At 34.4% G+C, this 23,045-nt stretch overlaps 3 protein-coding genes across 3 annotated transcripts in view; 2 read left to right on the top strand and 1 right to left on the bottom strand.

Annotated features, from left to right (window-relative positions):
• Positions 1–23,045, bottom strand: part of LOC105335076 (uncharacterized) — a 147,051-nt gene that overhangs the window by 87,348 nt on the left and 36,658 nt on the right. The gene's annotated exons all lie outside the window — the stretch shown is intronic.
• On the top strand, positions 8,150–14,109 carry LOC105335088 (uncharacterized). The gene is made up of 6 exons (XM_011438776.4): positions 8,150–8,289; positions 9,972–10,123; positions 11,675–11,880; positions 12,434–12,568; positions 12,921–13,148; positions 13,413–14,109. The coding sequence occupies exons 2-6, from the start codon at positions 9,972–9,974 to the stop codon at positions 13,706–13,708; spliced, it is 1,017 nt and encodes a 338-aa protein (XP_011437078.3). The 5' UTR covers positions 8,150–8,289; the 3' UTR covers positions 13,709–14,109.
• On the top strand, positions 16,928–22,851 carry LOC136270146 (uncharacterized). Its single transcript, XM_066066804.1, has 6 exons — positions 16,928–17,083; positions 18,564–18,715; positions 20,355–20,560; positions 21,133–21,267; positions 21,620–21,847; positions 22,113–22,851. The coding sequence occupies exons 2-6, from the start codon at positions 18,564–18,566 to the stop codon at positions 22,442–22,444; spliced, it is 1,053 nt and encodes a 350-aa protein (XP_065922876.1). The 5' UTR covers positions 16,928–17,083; the 3' UTR covers positions 22,445–22,851.

Here is a 23,045-nt window from a genome sequence, read left to right as displayed (position 1 = left end):
TTGTAAATGTAAATAACCTCTTAATGGTTTTTCAGTCACATTGAATCTCATGAATGCATATTCATTGCTTTTGCATTACGAAACGTTATGGGTGATTGGTTAATTGACTACACTATAGAGTTAGTTTATGCTTATTAAATGTGGCAAGCGAGACAACTCTAACTTATTCTCTCTCTCTCTCTCTCTCTCTCTCTCTCTGACAGATAGATAGATAGATCAAATATGGAAAACATCAAAATCAAAAATATTTATTTTGATTCTTGAATCCGTCAAGTCAAATCGGTGTTATAAATTGGCTTACCCGTCAAATATAAAATGTTTTGAAAAAATCAAGTATTCCTGATTTGTTTTGTTTCAATCAAAACATTTTCTGGAATATTTCATATGAGTAATGATCTCAGAAGTTTACTTTCTTTACCTACAAAAAAATTATATAAGGTTCTCCTCATTTGGTGTAAAATCCATTTCCCAGGTATACAGTACATCTTATATGTAAATACACCAATGTCTATGGTAATCGACCGTAAGGATTCAACATTTTGATATCGGTCAATTGAGAAGAAAAAATGCTGAGACGAACAGTCCTCAGAAACCCTCCAAAAGGATAGGGTGTTGGGAAAAGACGATGCTCAATAACTAAATCTACATAATTTCACAGGATAGTTTTAAAATTATACCAACTTTCATTCATAATCTTTCACGTTTTTTTATCCAGTAAAATAATAAGAAAAATAAATAACTGAAACAAAAATTAAAAATAAAGAAAGGAAAGAAAAGAAGAAAAAAACGAAATAAAACAAAACAAACAAACAAATTTTCTATTCATATGAATAAATTTTATCAAGGTGGTAAAAAACAAAACTTAACATATTTTTTATGCCATTACACAAGGAAAATATTTCGTGATTTTACCAATAAACTAAGCTAATTAGCAAACACAATTTTAAGTGCATAAGGAAAGTTTTTGGGGGTTTTCTTTAAATTACCTTAATTGATTTTCACGATCATTAATATTGGTAGATTCAAATAAAATACACGTATATTTGAAGGTTTGATAAAAACAGCTTGAAAGTCAGAACACGTTGATGCCTGTAAAGTTTTAACACTGAGCTGTTTCTCTGTTTCAGAATTTGACCAGATAGTAGTTGAAGTAATGTTATGTTTAAGTATCCAGGTATATACGTAGCATCAGGGGGGCCGGGGGGGGGGGCAAAGATTTTTTAAAAGTTTACATACAAAAAATTGAATTAACATGTGGCCCCCTCCACTTTTATGGGACCATGTAAAATAAGTAAATGAACAGGTATACCTTGGTGCACCCCCCATCCCCCCCCCCCCCGGGAATTAAGATTTTCAGGATTTTGAAAAGTACCCCCCCCCCTTTTTTTTTTTTAATTTTTGCTTGTCAAGATTTTTTGGATGAGTCAGCCCCCCCACCCCCACCCCCCCCCCCCATTCAAAAACGATGCTACATGTACGTGCCTGGTATCAGCATGTAATGTTTAAAGTATCATCATATTATGAAGATTATCTACATAAGGCAGTTCCAATACAAATTTCACCATTAAAGTTTAAGCTTGAAAATTTTATCGTGAAGTTGTGGTCCACCCTGTAGGATGCATATCGGCCTTCTACTGAAATATGATCAACATTCTCAATCGTATCGTGCATTTGATTTATGTTGTTCATTGTAATGTAAATGTTCTTAAAATCTAAATGGTGAATTCAGAGGAAAGCACAATTTTCTACATTCGCTCAAGTAAACGCCGGATGAAAACTCCAAAACGAATGAAAAAATACGGAAAGTAAAAATGGTACATGTTATACCGACACAATGCTGGTAACTTGATAACACACGGTACATGTTATACCGACACAATGCTGGTAACTTGATAACACACGGTACATGTTATACCGACACAATGCTGGTAACTTGATAACACACGGTACATGTTATACCGACACAATGCTAGTAACTTGATAACACACGGTACATGTTATACCGACACAATGCTAGTAACTTGATAACACACGGTACATGTTATACCGACACAATGCTAGTAACTTGATAACACACGGTACACGTTATACCGACACAATGCTAGTAACGTGATAACACACGGTACATGTTATACCGACACAATGCTAGTAACGTGATAACACACGGTACATGTTATACCGACACAATGCTAGTAACTTGATAACACACGGTACACGTTATACCGACACAATGCTAGTAACTTGATAACACACGGTACACGTTATACCGACACAATGCTAGTTACTTGATAACACACGGAAGTTCCAGGTGTTATACCGACACAATGCTAGTAACTTGATAACACACGGAAGTTCCAGGACGGACAGTCCGATGTTATTGTAGTACTGTTTACAGAATCGATACTAAACTGCAGAAATCCAACACAGACCGACATCACACACTCCACCACTGTGCGGGGTTCCAGCGCAGTTTGCCAAAAACAACGCATTTTTTACTAACGTGCGAGGTTCCGGCACAATTAGCCCAACCGTGGTTTTTCTGGTCTTAAACTATTTCCCTATCATTTTTTGGACATGCATTGCTTTTTTCAATAAGAAAAATATGCCACGTAATGACACGCCAGAAAAATATTTATTCACATCCAATACAACTGTTGAGAAAAGTTCAGACATCTATTGTCCAGCAGTTATTTATCATCCGGGAGATTAAGTTTAAAAGATATACATTGTTCATAGACTAAAGTCGGTTTTTGCCTCCTGAGAGCGTGTTTTTGTTGGGTTTTTGTTTTTGTTGGTTTTTTAACAACCTACTTCGCACGTTGATCTAACCACCTACGTTCTCCCAACAACTGGTACATTTTGAATATTAAATTTAGTTAAGTTTTGAAATACATTTAATGTAACTCAAGCTCAGAAAAAAATAACTTTTTTTTGTTTAAGACAAGCCAATATCACTTTCGTAGAGTACCAATGTGTTTTATCTTTTATCTCTATACAAAGATTTGAAAAAATACCAAATTGAAACATTAATTTCCTTATGTCTCCTAATTGTTATGATATGCATACGTAATGTATAAAAACACGTGTTTGAATTCAAATTGTGTCGAGTACAGGAATACATGTTTATGAAATTAATCAAATCATCATCAAATCGGTTTACATAAAATATAGCGGAAATACAATCATACCGCAAGTAAAACAAAATTTTAATAAACAAAAGTCACTTGTTAATGGCCACCATTAATCGCAATTTTTAAAAATGTAGGAAGGTAACGGTAGCGTCCACAACTGGCAATCGCACAGTTGTTTATGTTTTTATACTTAAGATTTTTTCTATAAAATATATGCATCACAAAATCATCGATATTTTTGTAATGAACCCAATCTAATATGCATAGAGAACCAGAGGACGATTTCATTTTTTCCCGCAATGTACCAAACTATTCCCTTTGTCGATATTTTTCTTTTAAAGTACTTATCCAGTAATTTAGTTGTTGTCATTATAATATCATACCTTGGCTTTTTCTCTTTTCTTATAATTTGTTAATCTTAAACCATATTAAAGGCATATAAGGTACAAAGCATTTACAAACAAACAGCTGAATACTCCAAGAATATACATTAAAAAAAAAAATTCCTGTTGTAATCTGTTATTTTTCTTGTTTTTTTTTTTTATTGTTTTTTTTAAATTCAATTATATTGTATTAAAAACCAATGATTTCATTCATAAAAGTACACTAATCAACAGGGTGTGATAAAATATGCTGTATTTGTTTTAGTCATCTGTATATTATATACATGTATTTGCTATCATTACGCTTGGATCCTCTCTCTAGCGCATTCTTTATGATAAAAAGGCGTAATTGAATTTTTTTTTACCGCTTTGGTGTTCTGTAAAGGAAACGAAGGGTGGTTGGTGGATGCTCTTGTCAATATGATTATCTAATACTAGGAAAGCGTTGATGAGCCGTAGTTTTGTTATGTGGTGTCTGCAAAATAGTAGTACGTGGGCTGATTGAGGCATACAGTGGGGCATTAATTATAGATGATATATTTGATGTTCAATTACAAAATTATGTATGTGTGTACACCTACTGTACGCCAAATTTATGGTTCTTACATGTATAGTCACAAATTACATTTGTTTATTCAAACAAACAAAATTATTTCTTTGCGATTCATGCACATGTTCATGTTACATAACCTGACTTAACGGGTTATGTACATATTTTCTGAAAGACTTGCTACCACCTTTGCATGTGCGTATGAAACACGTAGAAAGAATTTTTACTTGTAAACAGTTTATTTATTTACATTCAACTCGGATTCATTTTATCAATTATTAAAAAGTGATTAAAAGTACGTTAATTTCTACTACTGATAAAACGTTACACAAAAGAAGTCCATTTTCCTTATACACGAACGTTACCATGGTAACTACAGGTACTTGAAGATTTGAGATCAACACGTGCAAGTCCATCGAGTCTGTGTTTTTAATGTAGCTTTTATCATGATTATTTTGTGCATTCCGTCAATCGATAAACGGGGCGTGCAGATTCCAGTCCTGTCAGTTTCTACAGAGCTATGAATTAACAATAAGTTTTCGAAAGAAATGCGTGGTAGATGCAGAAAGTAGCATCGTTTTGAAATAGGTAGTAAAGTTGACAAGCACAAAAAAAAAATCCCCAAATCATGAAAATCCTAATCGGCCCGGGGGGGGGGGGGGGGGGGGGGGTAGTATGCCTCTAACTTCTATTTCACTCTTCATTTCCTTATTTCATTTCAATTTTTTACATACTCCCCCAAAAAGCTAACTCAATGATAATTCAATTTTTCATATGTGAATTTAAGATTAATGTCGGTTAGCCTACATGTATAAAGATTGTTTATAAGGAGAAAGTTCAAGTTGTCTGTACATAATTAAGTACGTACATGTACCAGCAGCCAATCAAAGGTTATAGCTGAATCCACTAATATTAAAGAAAGTTTGGGTAGCGGGTATTGATTATGCATAACATAGCTGTCCGATTTGAACGCAACAATATCGTACCGTTCCGATAATAAACCAGTGCAATAATTAAATTTTAACAAATCTTACGGAAAATAAGTAATCGAGGTCATTTTCTGTTTAGATGTAATGGTAACGCACGGGGGGGGGGGGGGGGGGTGATTCTCGGAACCTTTGCAGGAGTAGCAATAAAAAATTTAATACACTTTATCCCGGGGGGGGGGGGGTATGTAATTTGTTTAAACAATATAAATAACTTACAAACGAGGTACATGGAGTCGACTTTATCTCATGAATAAAATGGTTTTAATTATTTACAGCTGTCAAATACAATTTTTTTGTTCTAATTGATTTGATGATGTCAATCTCTTTACATCATTTGTTGATAAAAATACTTCTTAATAATTAAGATATAGTGCAAATAAAGATGGTGATAAATTTTCACCTTGTCTAATACCCACTGTACAAAGAAAACACATCAGAGGATAAACCACGGACAATTACACAAGATTTAATCCCACTGTACATATATGTAACTTAAAGAATTGTCTGGCTAAGTCTACGCAATCTATACATAATTAATTCAAAACCAGCGTCATTTTAGAATTGTTTTGATGCAAGAAATAAACGATTACGTCCTAATGAAAGTCAAAGGACTTGTTGAAATGGTTCTAATGTTTCAAAGCGAATTAGACGAAAGAAGGTCAATATTTGGGTCCTTGTTTTGATGAGCAAACTAGAGAGTAACATTTGACCAAAAGTCCAAGATCTTGTTTAAACGGTTCTTATACAAAACTAGGATAGTAAAACATCTCACTCGTTTTTCATTTCATTAAAAAAATTGCTATTGTCACGGGTGGACGCCCCAAATTTAAACGGGTGCATACGTTCTCACTTGAACCTTCGGTAACATTCTGTTATGACACCTGCAATTAAAAAAACATATTCTTCGCAGTATACTGTTACCCTGCTGTTATTATAATATATTTACATTTTATTCACCTAGTATTTTCCCTTACATTTCTTAATTAAGCAAATCACTTGTAATACACAGGTCTATACAAGGTGATAGGGCTGAACTTTATACGATCGAGTTCTAACCAGTTCATCAATTGGTCGAAACCTTCAGCAACCTACGAAAAATCACGGATTGCACGAAATAATCATGATGATGTCAGACTTAACCTCCCAAGATATCGATCATCCAATGTCGCTACCTTCATATCCCGCATGAATTACTTCAGGAAGTAGTTTATTGTTGAAATGTTTTGATATCGCCGAGATATGAAAAAATATCATGGAATGTTTGCTAAACATATCCTCCCATTAACGTTCTGTGTTACTGTAAGGAACGCAACAATTAGTTTTGGCGATGTGAAGACGACATTAATGCCATAACAGTTGAAACTATTTGTGTATGTAACTGTAACCACTTGTACAGTGAATATACCCCCATCAGGCAGACGGGACAAATGAATCCACTCAACGATGACTGGAAATGTTTACCATAATATGTATCTGGAAAATAATCTAATGGTCAAACCAGATGGCATGATAAACTTTTGTAAAACCCCTAATGGACACTGAAACCGAAGGACAAATTCTTTTCAGATTATATATGTATTTTCTTAACCGTGTTTTCACAGTCGTAATTGAATGCCCCCCCCCTCCTTTGACCGGCAATGACCGGCATTAGTTTTATGGTTGCCAATAGACCTTCTCTTAATCAGGTAATTTTTCACTTGGACGGACACAGGTGTACGAAGATTGGATTTATATTATGAGAAATCCAAAAATTCGGTATATTTATATATAGATTACATGAACCACATGATTAAATAACTGAAGCAAAAGTCTAACTATCGATGTTAAGACGCATGTCGTATGTCGGTATGTACTCTTTGTCTACTTTAATCTTTCTTTTTCATCCATTAAAACATTTGTTGATACATTTGTAAAAACAAAAAACCCAAAAGTAAAGCAAAAGACCCCCCCCCCCCCCCAAAAAAAAAAATCCAAACAAATAAAACATGTACTGGTGATGCGTACAAATTATAACACATCTTTATTAAAGCATAATTGTCTTCCCATATCCATATCATTTTAAAAAAATTGTTTTATGCATACTTTATAACCAAATTTTATTATGATTTGTTGAAAGAGGATATCATACATATGTTAAAACATTGGTCCGACTAATTAGCAGTACTGTATATATTCTTCTTTATTTATCTGTGAAACAGCAATTTACACATCCATGATACAAGAAATCTCCAAGGAAAAGTACACCCTTAGGGGGGATGAAAGTGTTCCCTATTAATCCACCAGCTAAACCATTTCAAAAGTACGTTTGACCCTACTACCGATTTTTGTTTATAGAATTGAAGCGGACAACCTATATATGCCGTGTCCATTTAGGTTTATCAAGATGTAGATTTCGTCACAGACGGACTCCCCGGGGATTGCTGGTGACAGACTTCTGGGTCAAAAACGGAACAGAACAAATTTATGTGTAAAAAGAGAGCAATAAGTGGTATTGATGAAAAACAAATACACATGTTACCGATTCATGTAAGAAAAGAAGTCGCTAAAACTTCGGTGCCCGAATATTTTTCGACGTCAACCAGCCTTTTTATGTCTTTGAAACCAAAAAAAAAAAAAAAACATATAAAAGAAAAAAACAAACAAAAAGCAAAAATTAAAAGTAAATTTTATCTAAATGAACAGTGTGTTAGCAACATTTAGAAAAACCCCTCTCTCTCTCTCTCTCTCTCTCTCTCTCTCTCTCTCTCTCTCTCTCTCTCTCTCTCTCTCTCTCTCTCTCTCTGAGAAATGTTTCATAAATATACTTTACGCAATAATGTAAAAAATTATACGACAGACCACAGAGGCCAAGCCCGTTTTAACATTAATTTCAATGTAACCATAAATGGTTACATCACAGGGGCTCGTTACGAAGTTTTTTCAACCTTTTATATCAACCACCTCTGGTGGTAGATATAAAAGGTTGAAAAAAAACTTCGTGGCGAGCCCCTGCGGTTACATTGAAATTAATGTTAAAACGGGCTTAGCCCCTGTGCGACAGATCGAGAAAAATTGGGCGACTTCGTGTTCAAATCACAATTCAAATCACAATGGAGACTTTGCTTGCTTTGTTTTGTATGTTTTTCTTATATGTTTCGAAATAGGGTCGTTGGCGTGTCACGTGGTATTCTAATTAGTATATATACATGTAGCTAGAGAAAAGGTATACTTGTAGATATTGAGGGTTGCAAGGAACGGTAAGTCAAAACATTCTGTAAAAAATATTTTGATAACTATTACCTATAATTGCTATTTGAAATCGTTTACCTTAAAAAAGGCTTTGATGATAAAGAGTTTTGCATTATACTTAACCTTTATGGTAAATAAGATGAAAACGTCGCTGTATTTTATCAGAAAAAACGGTTTAGGAATTTTATAGCAAACTAATCTTCACACAGGACTTTAATAATATTATTTTGCTTCAATCTAATATATAACTTTTATCCAAAAAATCAACTACAGAAGTTTATAAGGGACCATTGATTATTAATTATCAATTAATCAATTATGGTTATAATCATAAACTATTTGACTTATCATACTCAAATATAAGATATAATTTTTTTTAAGTTAACAGAGATATTAGCTACATGTAGGTTGGTATGTGATCAAACTATCAAGAAGTCTTTCGATTTACACAGTATTTTATCACGTGACCAATGAAGTGTATTTCCCTGCGAATTTTCTAAAACCGCTCCTAATTTCTTTATAAGTGGGTTCAATCCTGTATTCTTTACATATAGTTTAACTCAATACCTGGTATCAGAACAAAATTGTGGATCTTAATACTGCTGTCAGTGCTACTATGCATGTAGTTTAACTATCTTCATACATAGATTGCAGCTTAGAAACTTATTTGAGTCTCTTTTTCCTTTTCTATCTGGAGGAATCGCGGCCGCAGATACAAAATTTACCATATATCCGGTTTTATCGCGTATCACAAAATTTGCGAAAATGGGGTAAATGTAAAGCATTTTTGATTTGCCCAGTCATTTTTGCGAGTTAAAATGTTTATTGTAGAAAATTTGATAATCGGGAAAATTACGGATATACGGTATATTTTCAAAATAAATTCTGGAGTTATTAAGCAATAGCTATTTGTTAAAATCAACCAAAATTAATACACATGTAAAAAGTATGCACCGCCCTCACCTGATATTATTGTCCGGTAAAAATGGTTGGTCTTCATCAAATCTACTCTAGATATTCTAATTAAAGAGATTAATTTGGAGTTAATGTAAGGTACATCGTAAAGAGCGCCATTTCCAAAATAGATGTGAATATAAGTATAATCCTCAAACAGAGTAACAAACCTCTTTAAACCCCCCCCCCCCCAATTTCCAAATTTTTTAAAATTTACATTTAAAAAAATGAATTATAATGGAGTTGCCCCCCCCCCCTCCCCCCAACTTTTTTGGAAGTATGTAAAAAATTGATATGAAAATAAGGAAAAGAGGAGTCAAATTGAAGTTACCCCCCCCCCCCACGGATTAGGAATTTCATGATTTGGAGGGAAAAAAATTTTGGTGGATAATTTTTTTTGGGGGGGGGGGGTATAGTTTACTCCCCCCCCCCCCCCCCCCACACACACACACACACGGATTAGGATATTGAAGATTTTTGTAAACTTTAAATTTCTTCTTTTTTTCTTTTTTTTTTTTTGCTTGTCAAGATTTTTTGGATAGGTCTGCCCCCCCCCCCTTTCAAAAACGATGCTACGTGCCTGCTCTAACAGTTTTCAATTGTTCTGATATTTTTTTTCTGTTTTGAAAATAGAGAAAATACATAAACCCTCCAATTCAGTGTCGTTTCTTTACATGCATCAACTCCTTGGACAAAAAAAAAAACACAAAAAAACCCAAATGTTCATTATTTACAGATGGCCGTGACGTTGTATTCCGTTTTTGTGCTTTTGGCTTTTTCCCCCAGCTCCGTTGGTGCTACAGAAGGTTTGTCTTCGGGGGAGAGTTCCCAGTTCTACAACAGTCAGGAGCAAGGGGGGACCGTCTCAATCACTGAAACCACCGATTCGTAAGCAACACATTTCATACACAATGATGAGTGGGGTTGGTGGTCTGAATGGTACAATACTGTACGTCTCTCACATTTTCGTTTCTTTTTACGGGCCGCCAGAAGGCGGTCCGTTATTTGATATACATTTAGATATTATAACTGCGTTTCTGCGGGATATATTTCTTATATGGAATTAATAGTATGTTTTTTTTATGATTAAAAGTAAATTTGCATGTAGAAATATGTTTTATGCCTTTCAAAAATATTACATATTTTTTGTTTTACTCGTAAATGTAAAGTGGGTCATACATTGTCGTGTTAGGCGCGATTTTACTGAGACTGTAGTTTTTCATAAAATTTCGGAGTTTTCCATTCTATTGGGAATGGTATATGGGACATTCTAAAGACCTGAAATACTAAAGACCTGAATGCATGAAATTTTATAAAAATGATATACTTGAATTTCTTTGTTCTACGTCAAATAAAATGACTTTGTATGTGTATATATTATATTTCCATGTGAAATGTGGTAAAAAAAATATCATAAAATGACTTCCATATCAATTATTTACGCAAAAATATGAAAGACCTGAAAAATTTGAGCTGACCTGATTTATTTTTATTACTTTTGAGAACCTCATACAATTAAATAAGCATGATTATCTTCATAAACTGAAAGGTAGATAAGATTTATAAATTCATTTTGGAAAAAATTATCCGGCTTATTTTTTACCTTTAAAATTGGGCAGTTTCTACCGGATGAGCATATGATCTTACATGATTCAATAAAATGCAACAAAAAAAATAGTAAAAATAGTTTGAAATACATAATCTCCAAGAGAATACTGAGGAATTGAACTTTGTATTAGAATAATGTACAAATCAATGTGTTCTCCATTCCTACATACAATGGCAATGGTCAAACAATTACCGTTAGAAATGCTTATAGTAACGAACTCGATACTTAATAATAATAGTAAAATGTTAAACTTCAAAACGTGTTGCTGAAAAATATATTAACATTAACCATTAAGATTAATAGTACAACCAACACGTTATTTTCTTCTTTGTGGTCTGTTTTTTTTTAATGTAAACAACTAATGATGATTCATTCAATTATATTTTTTGTGGCCCATTTGACGCTTGCGTCAATATTTTTTCTTGTTTCGTTTTGTTTTGTTTTGTTTTTTTGCAATCATTTATCATTTTCAAAAACTCTACTGTATACGTAAAGAGGCAATACTAGATGGCTGGAACAAAGAAAGATTCATTATAAAAAATTAAACCAGTTGTTGCAAGAAATTTAAAGATTTGCAAAAGATAGGCCCGGTTTAATTTGTTCTCATTTTTTTTATCGTAATTTCTACTGTTTGACCCAAAGACTTTGAAGTAACTCCGCTTTCTAATTACTTTCTATCTGCATATCCGATTTCCAATTTCCTAGAGCCACGCATTGGGCGGTACCTTGTATACATTGTACCGGTAAAATAAATTATGGCATCCGCAAAAATGAAGTGTAAAATTCATATGTTTTTCGTAGTTTTCTTACTATAAGTTCTTTTTCTTTAGTTACATCATTCAATCCAATGGACTTCCGGATCATGATATGCAGCAAGTTAATCCAAACACGGCCTCTGCGCAGAGCTTCCGGTACACATTTAAGAAAGAGATAGACTTTGCTTGCCAGCCCGGAAGTCTTCCCAAAGGATCCATTGGGATAACCAAGACCGGTGTCGCCATCTACAATCCCCTAACTAGCGCCGACCTGAACGCTGGTATGGTTGACTTGTACTCTATTCCAAGTCGTCTTTAAGGAGGATGGATGGACAGCAAATTACTATCATGTCTTCCTTTACTTTTTAAATCGACATTTAGACTAAAAACTATTATTATCCATGATTTATTTTAAATTTAATTATTTTCTTACATTTCAATACATTTAACTTCTCATGAAGATTTATTAAATCTAAAAATGACCACGACCATCTAGTCAAACTCACGGCTGCACATTTCACACTTTGTCTCCATTTGAAATTCTTTGATGGGGACGACCACGCATGTCCCAAACTTTCATAGAGTACGGATTTAAACTGGTTTTCGGCAAAAACAATTTAATTTATTTCAAACATGCAATTGGTCCATACGATCAGATTCGATTCGAACTTAGTATAATTGGCATCTTTGCAAATGAATGTCATTTGTTTTTCACATTACATGTACATTTGAAGTTATACTCTTATTTATTTAGAGGTAGAAATATTACACGAAATTGTCAAGACTATCGAGCCTCATTAAAACCTGTCTATAACTGGCTTTGATTTTCCACAGTTGAGGGCAGTGATGCAGAGACTTTTGATCGCTGTAACGGTCACTCTGACAATCTGGGGGTGTACCATTATCACCAGTCCCCCGGTTCAGATAACTGTGGCGACACCTTCACCGCCGAGGTCGACCAGTTCATTGGTGAGTACAAACGCAATTTATGGGCGGATCCAGGGGGTGGGGGTTCGGCGGGGTAATTTTGTTTGACCTGGGGTGCCTTTTCGTAATTCAGCTGTGAATTTGTTAATGTGAATGTGAATAAGTTGAATTTTTCGGAACCCGAACCCCTTAATTCTCTTGATCCGCGCATGTAAATGTTTTATATGTGTTTAAAATGTGTGGGGTAATTTGTTGGTTTTGCTGAGTATGTTTTAAATACCTAAATTGTAAATATACACAAACTAAAGGTAATTAAAGTTTTTTTTTTAAATGATATCAAAATAATGTTCATTATCAAAAATCAAATAAAGTGAGACCAGTGTTTGTTTTGCAGGCGTCGCTTTGGACGGATTTCCTATCTACGGCCCATACGCCTCAGACAAAGGCTCCGAACCTCTCAGCTCAGATGACCTTGACATTTGTCACGGTCGTATGGTAGATGGGAAATATCGGTATCATTTAACCTATGACTTCCCGTACGTTCTCGGCTGTTACTGGGGGGCAAGCGCCAAAGACAACGCACCACAGGTGTCTTACGTCTGTGACCTGGACTCTGGAACAGGTGAAAATGAGAGACAATTTTTATATGCATGTATTATAGAAAATGCTGTAGAAATATAATTGTATAAAAAAATCGCTAAGTTGAACTATTTCTTCTTTAAATAAACCGTTTACATGTATATACCGGTATATTTGGATGTCTTCGGTATAGAATATTGAAATACTATATCATCTTGAAGAATGCAGCTGTGTAATTTTTTAAACAAATGCACCGTTATCTATTCTATGTAGTTTCTTTTAAATAAAAAAAAGTTTTTCTCCTCAGACCTACAGCTATATGGATACCTTTGCAGCAACGTAGATCAACAAGGCGTGAGTGCTGAGGTCTGCCCCAGCTACCCCGGATCTGTAACCGTGACAACCGAGGATAATGGAAACACGGCCGCCCCCACCCAGGCCCCAACTCAGGCCCCCACCCAGGCACCTACCACGGCAACCTCACGGAGAACCAGACGCCCAGGTGGACGTAACCTCTCCCGGGACAACTCAAAGAGAGCTAACTCCGCTCGAGAGGCATACTTGAAAAGGTGGATCAAACGACTACTTGAGGAGACAAAGTAAACTCGTCGATGACTTCAAGGGCTTGCCAATCTACAGGAAAGATCTTCTGTTCTAATTTGGAAAGGATTGTATACATCTATATGATAGGGGTCTAAAATTAATGTTGTTTTTTGAAAAAGAACATCGTTATTTTATACTTTGCGTGTTTACTTTGTACAGATCCATCCCAGACAAAGTACATATGTACTTACATGTACAAAAAATGTTTAAAAGCAGTATCTTAAATGTTTCTTGCTGAAATATGGAATCGATATTATACATGAATTAAACTTATACACGTAAAACCAATGATTTGATTAAGGTTGCTGAACTAACCCTAGTCATATATGCAGTCCTTTGCCAACTTTAGAATTCATGATTTTGTCCAAAGTTAATAAGAATAAACTTATCATCAAGCATTCTTTATGGATTGTTATTATTTCAGTATTATTCACAATAGAGGGCTTTGAGGTTGTTTAATACGAATTCACCGTTAAGGATTAAATAAAACAACAATTTTCTGCATGCAGTATGTGTAGATGTTTAATTACCTGTTCCCATGCAATTTGTATGTTATAATCAAAATCGTTGTTGGTTATTATAAGTCCGTGAATAAAGTTTACTTAAGAATAAAATCCTTAATTTTCATTAAATCTTTTCTGATATTTAAATGTCAAAATTAGCATAAATCAACGCTTATAATCATAATTTTTATAGTGTTTGATCAGGGTTTTTTTTAAATGAGAACTTTATAATATTTTTAAAAGATTTATGAAAAGTTGTCTTTATTTTTTTTATCATTCATAACTACATCTGCATATAATACCTAGTGAAAACTGTGTGAAATCAAAGGGGAAAAAAGTTCATGTTACATCTTTTCTACATGTACATTTATTGATTATATATTTTAGGGAGTAATCAAGAATACAGCAAAAAGCATTCAAATTTTCCATGATAGACCAATAGGTTCGCTACTTTCATATCCCGCATAAATTACTTAAGGAAGTAGTATATTGTTGAAATGTTTTGATATCGCCGAGATATGAAAAAATATCATGGAATGTTTGCTAAACATATCCTCCCATGAACAATTAGTTTTGGCGATGTGAAGATGGCATTAATGCCATAACAGTTGAAACTATTTGTATATGAAACTGTAACCGCGTGTACAGTGAATATACCCCCATCAGGCAGAGGGGACAAATGAATCAACTCAACGATGACTGGAAATGTTTACCATAATATGTATCTGGGAAATAATCTAATGGTCAAACCAGACGGCAAAGATAAACTTTTGTAAAACCTCTAATGGACACTGAACCGAAGGACAAATTCTTTTCAGATTATATATGTATTTTCTTAACCGTGTTTTCACAGTCGTAATTGAATTGCCCCCCCCCCCTTTGACCGGCAGTGACCGGCATCAGTTTAAATTTATGGTTGCCAATAGACCCTCTCTTTATCAGGTAATTTTTCACTTGGACGGTCACAGGTGTGCGAAGATTGGATTGATATTATGAGAAATCCAAAAAGTCGGTATATACTAGTATATAGATTACATGAACCACATGATTAAATAACTGAAGCAAAAGTCTAACTATAGATGTTAAGACGCATGTCGTATGTCGGTATGTACTCTTTGTCTACTTTAATCTTTCTTTTTCATCCATTAAAACATTTTATTATGAAAAAAATTGTTTTATGCATACTTTATAACCAAATTTTATTATGATTTGTTGAAAGAGGATATCATACATATGTTAAAACATTGGCCCGACTAATTAGCAGTACTGTATATATTCTTCTTTATTTATCTGTGAAACAGCAATTTACATGTCCATGATAAAAGAAATCTCCAAGGAAAAGAATACCCTTAGCCGGCTTAGTGGGATGAAAGTGTTCCCTATTAATCCAACAGCTTAACCATTTCAAAAGTACGTTTGACCCTACATGTAACTACCGATTTTTGTTTACAGAATTGAAGCGGACAACCTATATATGCCGTGTCCATTTAGGTTTATCAAGCTGTAGATTTCGTCACAGACGGACTCCCCGGGGATTGCTGGTGACAGACTTCTGGGTCAAAAACGGAACAGAACAAATTTATGTGTAAAAAGAGAGTAATAAGTGGCATTGACGAAACACAAATACATATAAATGTACACGTTACCGATTCATGTAAGGAAAGAAGTCGCTAAAACTTCGGTGCCCGAATATTTCTCGACGTCAACCAGCCTTTTTATGTCTTTGAAACAAAAAAAAAAAAAACAAAAAGCAAAAATTAAAAGAAAACAAAAACAAACGACCGTGTAAGGTTCATCTTGAAAAACAACCACGCAACATACATTGAATATTACAAATATACGTGAATAGTACAGTATGTATACATGTAATAATATATGTAAATAATTTAATTCTGGTTGTAACACGCTTTCTGATTGGTTGAAAAATTTATTTTATATTGTATAAAGAATGTTGCTTACGTCATAGTAAGACTAACGTCAAAAACGTATCAATCCGCCTGACGTTACGTTTGAATTTTGTACAATTTGTTGTCATTTTATAGATAAAATGACTGTTTTTATCAACAATCGATAGCAAAAAAATTAAATTATTAAGGAATGAATTCAATATTTATTAGTTTTATACGATATAAAATGGTTTGGAACAGTTTACGCTTTTTTATAAACCGCTTCGCGGTTTATAAAGCGTAAACTGCCCCACACCATTTTATATCGTATAAAACTAATAAATATCGAATTCATTTCTTAAATCAATCTGATTAAATATGTACATAATTTTATGTATGAGCGTGTTTATCTAAATGTACAGTGTATTAGCAACTTTTAGAAAACTCTCTCTCTCTCTCTCTCTTTCTCTCTCTCTCTCTATCTCTCTCTCTCTCTCTCTCTCTCTCTCTCTCTCTCTCTCTCTCTCTCTCAGAGAAATGTTTCATAAATATACTTTACGCAATAAAGTAAAAAATTATACGACAGACCACAGAGGCCAAGCCCGTTTTAACATTAATTTCAATGTAACCATAAATGGTTACATCACAGGGGCTCGTTACGAAGTTTTTTCAACCTTTTATATCAACCACCTCTGGTGGTAGATATAAAAGGTTGAAAAAAAACTTCATGGCGAGCCCCTGCGGTTACATTGAAATTAATGTTAAAACGGGCTTAGCCCCTGTGCGACAGATCGAGAAAAATTGGGCGACTTCGTGTTCAAATCACAATTCAAATCACAATGGAGACTTTGCTTGCTTTGTTTTGTTTGTTTTTCTTATATGTTTCGAAATACGGTCGTTGGCGTGTCACGTGGTATTCTAATTAGTATACATATATGTAGCTAGAGAAAAGGTATACATGCAGATATTGAGGGTTGCAAGGAACGGTAAGTCAAAAAAATTTGCAAAAAATATTTTGATAACTATTACCTATAATTGTTATTTCAAAACGTTTACCTTAAAAAAGGTTTTGATGATAAAACGTTTTGCATGTAACCTTAACCTTTATGGTAAATAAGACGAAAACGTTGCTGAATTTTATCAGAAAAAAACGGTTTAGGAATTTTATAGCATACTAATCTTCACACAGGACAATAATCATATTATTTTGCTTCAATCTGTTACCAAAAAATTCAACAACAGAAGTTTATAAGGGACCATTGGTTATCAATTATGAATTAATTATTTATAATATTAAACTATTTGACTTTCTCATACTCAAATATAAGATATAATTTTTTTTAAGTAAACAGAGATGTTAACTACATGTAGGTTGGTAAGTGATCAAACTATCAAGAAGTCTTTCGATTTACACAGTATTTTATCACGTGACCAATGAAGTGTATTTCCCTGCGAATTTTCTAAAACCGCTTCTAATTTCTTTATAAGTGGGTCGAATCCTGTATTTTTTACATATAGTTTAAATCATTACCTGGTATCAGAACAAAATTGTGGATCTTAATACTTCTTTCCGCGCTACTGTGCATGCATATAGCTTAACTACTAGTATCTTCATACATAGATTGTAGCTTAAAACTTATTTGAGTCTCTTTTTCCTTTTCTATCTGGATGAATCGCGGCCGCAGATACAAAATTTACTGTATATCCGGTTTTTTCGCGTGTCAAAAAAAATTCGCGAAAATGGGGGGAAATGAGTAGCATTTTTTATTTGCGCCAGTCATTTTTTGTGAGTTAAAATGTTTCTTGTAGAAAATAATACAGAATACAATTTCTGCGTATTTAATAATTTGCGATTGAAAAGACATCGCCAAAAAAAAAGCAAAAAAATTTGATAATCGCGAAAAATACCGGATATACAGTATTTCTTAATAAATTCTGGATTTATTAAGTAATTTCTATTTGTTAAAATCACCCATAATTAATACACATGTTAAAAGTATGCACCGCCCTCACCTGAAATTTTTGTCCGGTAAAAATGGTTGGCCTTCATCAAATCTACTTTAGATATTTCAATTAAAGTTATTAATTTGGAGTCAATGTAAGGAACATTGTAAAGAGCACCATTTCCAAAGTAGAGGTGAATATAAGTATAATCCTCAAACAGAGTAACAAACCTCTTTAAACCACACAATTTTCATTATATAACGAAACGATAACTTACGAAATAAAGAAACATCGAGTTGTTGAATCTAATGTAGCTACTTACAGCTTTTGAAATCGTTATTCGTGAATGACCAACTCATTACGTTAACGCGAGTTAGCTCTAACAGTTTTCAATTGTTCTGATATTTTTTTTCTGTTTTGAAAATAGAGAAAATACATAAATATCCAATACTGTGTTGTTTCTTTCCATGCATCAACGCCTGAACAAAAAAAAACACAACAACAAATGTTCATTATTTACAGATGGCCGTGACGTTGTATTCCGTTTTTGTGCTTTTGGCTCTTTCCCCCAGCTCCGTTGGTGCTACAGAAGGTTTGTCCTCGGTGGAGAGCTCCCAGTTCTACAACAGTCAGGAGAAAGGGGGGACCGTCTCAGTGACTGAAACCACCGATTCGTAAGCGACACTTTTTATACACAATGATGAGTGGGGTTGGGAGTCTGAATGGTACAATATTGTACGTCTCACATTTTCGTTTCTTTTTTACGGGCCACCAGAAGGCGGTCCGTTATTAGTCCCCTACCGGTTTTCACCGGAGGGGACTATAGCTTTCCTCTGCGTTCGTCAGTCCGTCTGTCTGTCCGTCTGTCCGTTTGTCCGTCTGTCTGTCTGTCTGTCTGTCCCACTTCAGTTTTCCACACTTTTTTCTTTATTCGTTTGAGGAATAATATGAAATTTGCTGAACAGCTTCAAAATGTCAAACTACTGATCAAGTATACACTTTTGTAGCGTCTGGTTGACATATTTTAGAGAAAATTAATTTTTTATATTCCAATTTTTAATGTTCAGGTTTGTTATCGGGCTCGGTGTGTATCGAATAAACGAGGAAAGTATGTTGTCAGTAATAATATCGTGCATTACTTGGACCATTCCTTTTATTGTTTCTAACAAACAAATAAGTTCTGTAAAATAGTGTCAAGCATTGTGTTGTAAATTTAATCGACAGGGTTTTTTGTATAATTACAATCGGGTTCGTTATCGGGTTGGTCTGTTGAGACAGTAAGAAATATGCATTGTTTTCACAAATTTCTGCAAACCGGTAGGGGACGTGTATTGCTTATGGAATACTCTCAGAATGCTTGTTACTTTTGAGAACCTCATGCAATTAAATAAGCATGAATATCTTCATAAACTGAAGTGTAGATAAGATTTATAATTTCATTTAGGAAAAAAATATCCGGCTTATTTTTTACCTTTAAAATTGATCAGTTTCTACCGGATGAGCATATGATCTTACACGATTCAATAAAATGCAACAAAAAAAAATGGTTTGAAATACATAATCTCCCCAAGAGAATACTGAGGAATTGAAATTTGTATTAGAATAATGTACAAATCAATGTGTTCTCCATTCCTTCATACTATGGCAATGGTCATACAATTACCGTTAGAAATGCTTACAGTATAACGAACTCGATATTTAATAACCAACTTCGAAACGTGTTGCTGAAAAATATATTAACATTAACCATAAAGATTAATAGTACGACCAACTCGTTATTTTCTTCTTTGTGGTGTGTTTTTTTATGTGAACAACTAATGATGATTCATACAACGATTATATTTTTTGCTGCTCATTTGACGCTTGCGTCAATATTTTTTCTTGTTTCGTTTTGTTTTTTGTTTTTTTTTTTTTGCAATCATTTATCATTTTCAAAAACTCTACTGTATACGTAAAGAGGTAATACTGGATGGCTGGAACAAAGAAAGATTCATTATAAAAAATTAAACCAGTTGTTGCAAGAAATTTAAAGATTTGCAAAAGAAATAGACCCGGTTTAATTTTTTTTTCTCTAATTTTTTTTATCGTAATTTCTACTGTTTGACCCAAAGACTTTGAAGTAACCCCGCTTTCTAAATACTTTCTATCTGCATAAACAATTTTCAATGACGGTATTTTTCTAGAGCCATGCAATGGGCGGTACCTTGTATACATTGTACCGGTAAAATAAATTATGGCACCCGCAAAAAAGATGAAGTGTAAAATTCATAAGTTTTTTCGTAGTTTACTTACTATAAGAACTTTTTCTTTAAGTTACATCGTTCAATCCAATGGACTTCCGGATCATGATATGCAGCAAGTTAATCCAAACACGGCCTCTGCGCAGAGCTTCCGGTACACATTTAAGAAAGAGATAGACTTTGCTTGCCAACCCGGAAGTCTTCCCAAAGGATCCATTGGGATAACCAAGACCGGTGTCGCCATCTACAATCCCCTAACTAGCGCCGACCTGAACGCTGGTATGGTTGACTTGTACTCTAATCAAAGTCGTCTTTAAGGAGGATGGATGGATGGACAACAAATTACCATCATGTCTTCCTTTACTTTTTAAATCGACATTTAGACTAAAAATTATTATTATCCATGATTTATTTTAAATTTAAATATTTTGTTACATTTCTACACAGAGAACTTCTCATGGAGATTTATTAAATCTAAAAATGGCCACGACCATCCAGTCAAACTCACGGCTGCACATTTCACACTTTGTCTCCATTTGATATAAGAAAAAAGAAATTCTTTGATGGGGACGACCACGCATGTCCCAAACTTTCATAGAGTACGGATTTAAACTGGTTTTCGGCAAAAACAATTTAATTTATTTCAAAACATGCAATTGGTCCATACGATCAGATTCGATTCGAACTTACTATAATTGGCATCTTTGCAAATGAATGTCATTTGTTTTTCACATTACATGTACATTTGCAGTTATACTCTTATTTACTTAGAGGTTGAAATATTACACGAAATTGTCAAGACTATCGAGCCTCATTAAAACCTGTTTATAACTGGCTTTGATTTTCCACAGTTGAGGGTAGTGATGCAGAGACTTTTGATCGCTGTAACGGTCACTCTGACAATCGGGGGGTGTACCATTATCACCAGTCCCCCAGTTCAGATAACTGTGGCGACACCTTCACCGCCGAGGTCGACCAGTTCATTGGTGAGTACAAACGCAATTTATGGGCGGATCCAGGGGGTGGGGGTTCGGCGGGGTAATTTTGTTTGACCTGGGGTGCCTTTTCGTAATTCAGATGTGAATTTTTTAATGTGAATGTGAATAAGTTGAATTTTCCGGAATCCGAACCCCTTAATTCTCTTGATCCGCGCATGTAAATGTTTTATATGTGTTTAGAATGTGTGGGGTAATTTGTTGGTTTTGCTGAGTATGTTTTAAATACCTAAATTGTAAATATACAAAAACTAAAGGTAATTAAAGTGTTTTTTTTAAATGATATCAAAATAATGTTCATTATCAAAAATCAAATAAAGTGAGACCAGTGTTTGTTTTGCAGGCGTCGCTTTGGACGGATTTCCTATCTACGGCCCATACGCCTCAGACAAAGGCTCCGAACCTCTCAGCTCAGATGACCTTGACATTTGTCACGGTCGTATGGTAGATGGGAAATATCGGTATCATTTAACTTATGACTTCCCGTACGTTCTCGGCTGTTACTGGGGGGCAAGCGCCAAAGACAACGCACCACAGGTGTCTTACGTCTGTGACCTGGACTCTGGAACAGGTGAAAATGAGAGACAATTTTTATATGCATGTATTATAGAAAATGCTGTAGAAATATAATTGTATAAAAAAAATCGTTAAGTTGAACTATTTCTTCTTTAAATAAACCGTTTACATGTATATACCGGTATATTTGGATGTCTTCGGTATAGAATATTGAAATACTATATCATCTTGAAGAATGCAGCTGTGTAATTTTTTAAACAAATGCACCGTTATCTATTCTATGTAGTTTCTTTTAAATAAAAAAAAGTTTTTCTCCTCAGACCTACAGCTATATGGATACCTTTGCAGCAACGTAGATCAACGAGGCGTGAGTGCTGAGGTCTGCCCCAGCTACCCCGGATCTGTAACCGTGACAACCGAGGATAATGGAAACACGGCCGCCCCCACCCAAGCACCCACCCAGGCCCCAACTCAGGCCCCCACCCAGGCCCCCACTCAGGCCCCCACCCAGGCACCTACCACGGCAACCTCACGGAGAACCAGACGCCCAGGTGGACGTAACCGCTCCCGGGACAACTCAAAGAGAGCTAACTCCGCTCGAGAGGCATACTTGAAAAGGTGGATCAAACGACTACTTGAGGAGACAAAGTAAACGCGTCGATGACTTCAAGGGCTTGCTAATCTACAGGAAAGATCTTCTGTTCTGATTTGGAAAGGATTGTATACATCTATATGATAGGGGTCTAAAATTAATGTTGTTTTTTGAAAAAGAACATCGTTATTTTATACTTTGCGTGTTTACTTTGTACAGATCCATCCCAGACCAATTACATATGTACATGTACTTACATGTACAAAAAATGTTTAAAAGCAGTATCTTAAATGTTTCTTGCTGAAATATGGAATCGATATTATACATGAATTAAACTTATACACGTTAAACCAATGATTTGATTAAGGTTGCTGAACTAACCCTAGTCATATATGCAGTCCTTTGCCAACTTTAGAATTCATGATTTTGTCTAAAGTTAATAAGAATAAACTTATCATCAAGCATTCTTTATGGATTGTTATTATTTCAGTATTATTCACAATAGAGGGCTAATACGAATTCACCGTTAAGGATTAAATAAAACAACAATTTTCTGCATGCAGTATGTGTAGATGTTTAATTACTTGTTCCCATGCAATTTATATTTTATAATCTAAATCGTTGTTGGTTATTATAAGTCCGTGAATAAAGTTAACATAAG

The sequence above is a fragment of the Magallana gigas genome, chromosome 7 (genome assembly GCF_963853765.1).
Source record: "Magallana gigas chromosome 7, xbMagGiga1.1, whole genome shotgun sequence".
Lineage (NCBI taxonomy): Eukaryota > Metazoa > Mollusca > Bivalvia > Ostreida > Ostreidae > Magallana > Magallana gigas.
This window is presented reverse-complemented; position numbering and strand designations above follow the sequence as displayed.

Excerpts from the sequence above, each read along its gene's own strand:
- LOC105335088 (XM_011438776.4), top strand. The coding sequence starts at position 9,972 with ATGGCCGTGACGTTGTATTCCGTTTTTGTGCTTTTGGCTTTTTCCCCC. Across the intron at positions 11,881-12,433 it reads TAGCGCCGACCTGAACGCTG|TTGAGGGCAGTGATGCAGAG; the intron begins GTATGGTTGACT and ends GATTTTCCACAG. Across the intron at positions 12,569-12,920 it reads CGAGGTCGACCAGTTCATTG|GCGTCGCTTTGGACGGATTT; the intron begins GTGAGTACAAAC and ends TTTGTTTTGCAG.
- LOC136270146 (XM_066066804.1), top strand. The coding sequence starts at position 18,564 with ATGGCCGTGACGTTGTATTCCGTTTTTGTGCTTTTGGCTCTTTCCCCC. Across the intron at positions 21,268-21,619 it reads CGAGGTCGACCAGTTCATTG|GCGTCGCTTTGGACGGATTT; the intron begins GTGAGTACAAAC and ends TTTGTTTTGCAG. Across the intron at positions 21,848-22,112 it reads TGACCTGGACTCTGGAACAG|ACCTACAGCTATATGGATAC; the intron begins GTGAAAATGAGA and ends TTTTCTCCTCAG.